The sequence below is a fragment of the Beta vulgaris genome, chromosome 2 (genome assembly GCF_026745355.1).
Source record: "Beta vulgaris subsp. vulgaris cultivar EL10 chromosome 2, EL10.2, whole genome shotgun sequence".
NCBI classification, from domain to species: Eukaryota; Viridiplantae; Streptophyta; class Magnoliopsida; order Caryophyllales; family Amaranthaceae; genus Beta; species Beta vulgaris.
The window spans coordinates 43,757,196-43,763,938 of NC_079203.1; the positions used below are offsets into that span (position 1 = coordinate 43,757,196).

Sequence of the window (6,743 nt, forward strand, 5' to 3'; positions counted from 1 at the left end):
TTACCCTTGTTTTCAGTTTTCACCTAAAGATAGTTTTCACGAGATCTCATTCCTATATATATATATATATATATATATATATATATGGTAGTCAAAAAGAATGGTCAAAAGTAATGAACTTTCATGTTGGAAAATGAAGAAGATGGGTAAAATATTGCATAGGATAGTAATATAGTAGTTTTTTGTTCAAGAAAAAGAATTTTATGCGTATGACACTACAGCCACTCTATCCTATTCTACTGAAAGGAATATTCTCACAAAGTCACATATGTAATGTAAATGTCATTCAGAAAATTTTCTATATAAGTAATACGATTGTCAACTAATTTGACAAGGTCAACTGATATTCGGGGGAGCGGGGTTTTGAGATAAATCCTGAGCATCAGCAAAACGTTGAATTCCTAAAAGAGTTGTTTATCCTTTCATGTACGTAGTGAAAGTAGTGTGAAACTCAACACCAAATCAAACCGGAAAACATGTGTTTCACAATTTGGTCAATAAGTAGTGTAATTAGGACATGGCTAGTACTATTCCTAGCCATACCAGCGCATTGTTCACCACCAAAATTGACCATGTTTACTGCCCCAAACACTACCAAACCCGGTTGCCCACGCAAATGCGGCAACTTAACAATCCCCTACCCCTTTGGAATAAGCTTACTTGGGGGTTGTTCTCGAAACCATTTGTATGATATCATCTGCTTGGATTCTTTCGATCCTCCAAAGGCCTTTCTTCCATTGGCGAACACTGGCCCAAATGCAACTATGACGGAGATATTAGACATATCTGAAACACAAATCCGTATTAGAACCCAAGTAGCGTACACGTGTTCTGATTCCATACTATCGCCTTCGATATCTGGTCTAAAATATTTCGACATTCGGCAGGAAATCGGTTGTCCGTATGCCATATCAGGCACGTCAAACAAGGTAATTGCAGTGGGATGCATGGACTCCGCTGACTTAAGTGCATACCGTGAAACCACAAGCTTTGGTTTAAATGAAGTCAGGCGTAGTTGCACAGCCAATTGCAGCTGGGAGGCCAGCAATGTTGTCGCAGGTGAGTGCGATGGTGTCGGGTGTTGCATGGCTATTATTCCTAGCGGGCTGATCTCTTATGTGGTAAGCCTAAGCCCCTTACACAGTAACCACAGCACAATATTGTCTTTCAACCCTTGTGGTTATGCGTTTCTAGGGGATCCCGATCGGTTCGAATTTCGGGGGATCCCAGATCTTAATGACCCGGATTTCGTTAACAGGATAACTGCGGAGGTGCCGACGGTGCTAGAATGGGTAATAGATCATAATATTACATGTGTTGAAGCTCAAAAGCATCCACAATCCTACGCTTGCCAACAGAATACAACTTGTGTCGATGCTGTGGATAGTGGTATTGGAGGATATCGTTGTAGTTGTCGGCCCGGTTACCAAGGCAATCCTTACTTTCCTCCTGGCTGCTCAGGTAAATCAAATATTTTATAGAAAATTTGTGGTGTAACTGCTCCACCATAACTTACGGTATAATGAATATTTCATATCATTTTTGATCTGTTTCATATCATTTAAGTTTTTGTTTTTTTTTTTTTTTTTTTGACGGGCATTTAAGTTTTTGTTGATATAATCAAAATATGAGTTAGTGAGAGGCTCACATCACATGTGATAGTAGGGATGTAAGTGGATTGGATTGTATTGGACTTTGTCAAATCCAAATAAAAAATTTGAATCCAAGTTCTATCCAAATATTTTTTGAGTCTAGTCCACTACAATAATTTTTTCTTGAGTCCAATTATTATATTATTTTTTTACTCGATTTAGATTCAATGATTCACAACATTTTCTCATAATTGAATTTGAAAAAATAATCTCATAATATTCATTCCATAAAATAAATCACATACATTCTTTTATATTATATATATAAATATTAAATATATATATATTATATATATAAATATTAAATATATATACATGATATATATAAATATTAAATATATTTATAAATACTTTTGGACTGGACTGGACTGATTGGACTCCAAATGGGTGAGTTCATATCCAGTCCGAAAATATTTGGACTCGAGATTTTGAGTCCGAGTCCAGTCCAAAAAACTTCAGTCCAGTCTAGTTCAATAAGTTTGGACTGGACTTGATTGGACTTTGGACTTTTCGCAGTCCACATACACTACTCCTATGTGGTAGTAAATTAGAGGGAAAAATATTATTTGCGAAGAAGCCGCATTAGATGATCATATGAAGAAAAAATTCAATAAAGATTTTATAACTTTAATATGTGGTTTATCCAATAGTATACATAAGATTAATTGTTAAAGAGAGGGAATAACATTTCCAATCTTAGGGTTAAAAGTAAAAATAATATCTTTAGTTGAAAATTTATGATAACATAAGCATATGTTAGATAAGAGTATATGAAACTTCTAATATAGAATTTTATTTTATTTGTTCTTATCTAGAACGTTATGTTGGAATTTTAATGATAGTTATAAGAGTTAAACTTGACAGTGAAAGAAATTGAAAAACAATAAATTGAACTTGTTGGTTTTCTCACTACAATTTCATTAAGTAAACTAAGCATATAAGTAACAAAAGAAATAACCACCTAATACTAATAATCAGGGAAATCATCCTATGATCACCCATTCACTAACAATAAAATCTTAACTAATTATATGAACCTTGACCCACTAAACTATCCACTACTTTCAAGCACTACTACAACCAACACACCCCCTTGCTTCAAAGAAATATACAACTTGATTAACTTTGACACTTTGTTTGCAATGGAGTTGGACTTAATTAACGCTACTAAAAACTCACGACATGCACTTGACCAAAACGAACCTTGACAAACTCACGCATAAACTTTGCCACAAACATTGCATAACCACAACCATCTCGACAACAGCATATACCTTCATGTATATGACCTCGAAACAATCACCACGACCAAGACCTTAACAAACAAAAATACACGACTAGAAGAACTCGCTTCCTTCTCTTTGACTTGTTGAGTCAAGTTGCTTGGTTATCCTTGGTCAACTCTCTGCTTATGCTAACACCTTGCTTCTTTGTGACCATACTTCATAGACTGACGTTGATCGACACCTCGATAACCACGTCCTCTTGCACTTTCATAACCATGACCTCGACCACGAAATTGCTTCCACTGTGACAACAACTTCCTTCATCATGCCATTCATTTGAATGCCATTTACCAGATGATAAGTCACTAGAAAAAAATCTCTCACAACGGAAACAAAAGCTATAGTGCTTGTTTCTCTCTCACTCAAACTTTTCTTTTTTTTAAAAAAAAAAAATTTGTTTTTCAAATAAAACGGCAATGGCTTCCTTCCTATTCTGTATCTCCAGGATCTAACTCAATACTCTGATACCATGTTGGAATTTTAATGATAGTTATAAGAGTTAAACTTGACAGTGAAAGAAGCTGAAAAATAATAAATTGGACTTGTTGGTTTTCTCACTATAATTTCATTAAGTAAATTAAGCATATAAATAACAAAAGAAATAACCACCTAATGCTAATAATCAAGGAAATCATCCCATACATGATCACCTATTCACTAACAATAAAATATTAACTAATTATATGAACCTTGACTGACTAAACGATCCACTACTTTGGAGCACTACTACAACTAACACGTTAGGGAATATGCTTAACATTTTGTTATTTTGAAATAGTTTCGAGCGAGGGGCTAACAATAAACATTTGATATGTCTCTTAAAATGGTATCATATTAGGAACGTAGGACAGAATTGCACTTCAATTAATGCTATTAATGCCATATATTTTCACGTTATATTTATGGAAAATTTGCCAAAAAAACCTTTTACGAGTTCATTTTTGCGGAAAAAATTTTATAAAGCATTTTTTGCGAAAACAAACGAAAACCAAATTTTTTTTGCGAAAACAAACCTAGTATCATTTTCCGGTGTTGACCATAGAATTTCAGACGTTGACCACCTCTAGCCACCACTAACGACACCTGCACCCAGCCCCCCACCCAGGCCTGCATCCCCCACTTCACCCCTAGCCCAGCCTCCACCACCTGCAGCCCACCCCACCCCCACCAGCAGCCCCCAACCCCTCCCTTCACCCCTTCAGGTGGCACCCCCATACCCTTCGCCCAGGCCTACCCTCTCTCCTTTCCCTTCTTCCCTCCTTCCCCCCTCCCCCTCTCCTTTCGCTTCGTCCATCCCCCCTTCCCACACTGCAACCCACATCATCCCCCCGCAGCTCCCCCCTTCGCAACCCGGAAAATTTGTACCCACCACAATCACATGAGCATAACACCATGAAACCCCCCACCACCACCACGAAACTCACTGCCCACTACCACCACAAATGAAACGAAAACTATCAAAAATCGATGAACGAAACCGTTGTTTCTGGGTGGCGCAGCGGTTGGGGGTGGACGAAGGGAGAGGAGAGGGGGGAAGGGTGAAGGAGGGAAGAATGGAGAGGAGAGAGGTTAGGGGCGAAGGGGGGGGGGGTTGGTGCCGCCTGAGGAGGTGGAGGGAGGGTTGGGGGTTGCTGGTAGTGGAGGCTAGGTTTCATCTTGCAAAAACAATTTTGATTTTGGTTTGTTTTCGCAAAAAAAATTTGATTTTCGTTTGTTCGCAAAAAATGCTTTATAAAGTTTTTTTTTCGCAAAAATGAACTCGTAAAAGGTTTTTTTTTTGCAAATTTTCCTATATTTATTTAGCTTTTTAATTACTTGCAGCCCTCTGCTCCATATATGAATATCGTTTCATCTTATAATAGGGTAACTTTTTTTGTGGTTTTGCAGATATTAATGAATGTGAGGATCTAACAGATGGCCCATGCTCTAGAATCTGCACCAACACCCTCGGAAACTACACTTGCTCTTGCCCATCTGGGTATGTTGGCGATGGTAGGAAAATTGGGACGGGTTGCAAATGGCCGTTTCCTCTTTTTAAGATTGTTTTAGGTAATTACATATAGATGGACTCGATATCAGCTTCTAATGCAATGTCCTCCATTCTACCAAATCATTGAACTAATTGTTTGATGCAGGTGCCGGCGTTGGTGCTTTACTTTTACTAATTGGCATAACTTGGATGTGCTTGGAACATAAAAGGAAAAGGATGATGGAATTGAAACGGAAGTTTTTTGAGCAAAACGGAGGTTTTATATTAAGGCAACTAATTTCCTCTAGTGCACAAGATAACACCGAGCAGGTGAAGATATTTACTCTAGACGAATTAAAAACATCATCCAACAACTTCAACGAAGATTATGTTGTAGGTAGAGGTGGTTATGGAACTGTCTACAAGGGGATATTATCGTTCAATAATGAATTGGTTGCGGTTAAGAGGTCAAAATTTATGGACACCAGTAAGATCGAACATTTTATTAACGAGGTAGTCATTTTGGCACGCATAAGACATCCTAATGTGGTTCGATTAATAGGATGTTGTCTCGAGGTTGAAGTCCCCTTGTTGGTCTACGAGTTTATCTCGAATGGAACATTATATGACCATCTTCATGGCAGACGAGGAGCCTCATGGTATTCTTGGAGCGGTTGTTTACGGATTGCCATCGAGTCAGCCAATGCATTAGCTTATTTACATTCAATACCCATAATTCATCGAGATGTTAAGTCCACAAACATTTTACTAGATGATAGATATACTGCAAAGGTATCTGATTTTGGAGCTTCGAGGTTGATTCCATTACATCATACCCATTTATCCACATTCGTCCAGGGAACACTCGGTTATCTTGACCCTGAGTACTTTTATTCAAATCTATTAACCCAAAAGAGTGATGTTTATAGTTTTGGTGTCGTTCTCGCTGAACTACTAACAAGGAAAAAACCACTTTTACTAGAGAGGCAGACAGAGGAAAAGAATTGTAACTTGGCATCATATTTTGTTGAGGAGATGCAACAAGAGAAATTGTTTGAGATTTTGGATCCTCAACTAGTTGGGGAAGCATCCCGAGAGCAACTCATCTCAATAGCAAAGCTTGTAGAGAATTGCTTAAGGGTTGAGGGTAAAGACAGGCCAACTATGGAAGAACTAGCAGCGGAGCTAAAAAAATTGAAGGACTATAAAGTGCAAATCTCCGGTCACTAAAAGCTAATAAGTTCACCTATGCATTTGAGAATAAAAATCATAGCTTATGTCCCACAACTTTTGTCCATTACTTTTTATTGGTTTCTATTATTACTATAACGACCTAGTCATTTTATAATTGAAATCTGTAAACACGTTAAGAATTAACCAATAAAGAAAGTGATACGAAATTGTGGAATAGAAGATTTGAGTTTTTCATTCTACGTCCTCTAGTTCATGCATGTTTTAAATTTTTTCTTTTGTGGTTGCACTTGTATACATGTGAACCTACTGTAAGTTTGTCTGATTCGTAATTTTATGTTTATGCTTTCATGTGGCATGGTAATTAATCTTGATCCATTTTATGCATACATAGTTTGTTTCTCGACACACATTTTAATTCGAATTGGCAAGGGACTCTATTCGCCACGGTGTTATTTCTTATTCAATGAGCCTCATCACAATCATCCATATACATCTTTGAAATAAAAAAAGTGGTCCACGCCAGCCTTCATCTCAAGGCCTTAGGCATCAACATTAAAGACTTACTTTTTGATTCAATACTTATTGATTCAATGAAATTATATGGAATCATTATCAAAATATAATTGATGGCAATATATCTTT

At 37.2% G+C, this 6,743-nt stretch overlaps 1 protein-coding gene across 1 annotated transcript; it reads left to right on the forward strand.

Moving 5' to 3' along the window:
- The first annotated feature begins 476 nt into the window (after window positions 1-476).
- On the forward strand, window positions 477-6,137 carry LOC125494893 (wall-associated receptor kinase 2-like). Its single transcript, XM_057393006.1, has 3 exons — window positions 477-1,461; window positions 4,826-4,987; window positions 5,074-6,137. Exons 1-3 carry the CDS (start codon window positions 477-479, stop codon window positions 6,135-6,137), a joined length of 2,211 nt encoding a protein of 736 aa, XP_057248989.1.
- Window positions 6,138-6,743: the final 606 nt, after the last annotated feature.

Excerpts from the sequence above, each read along its gene's own strand:
- LOC125494893 (XM_057393006.1), top strand. The coding sequence starts at position 477 with ATGTGTTTCACAATTTGGTCAATAAGTAGTGTAATTAGGACATGGCTA. Across the intron at positions 1,462-4,825 it reads CTTTCCTCCTGGCTGCTCAG|ATATTAATGAATGTGAGGAT; the intron begins GTAAATCAAATA and ends GTGGTTTTGCAG. Across the intron at positions 4,988-5,073 it reads TCTTTTTAAGATTGTTTTAG|GTGCCGGCGTTGGTGCTTTA; the intron begins GTAATTACATAT and ends TGTTTGATGCAG.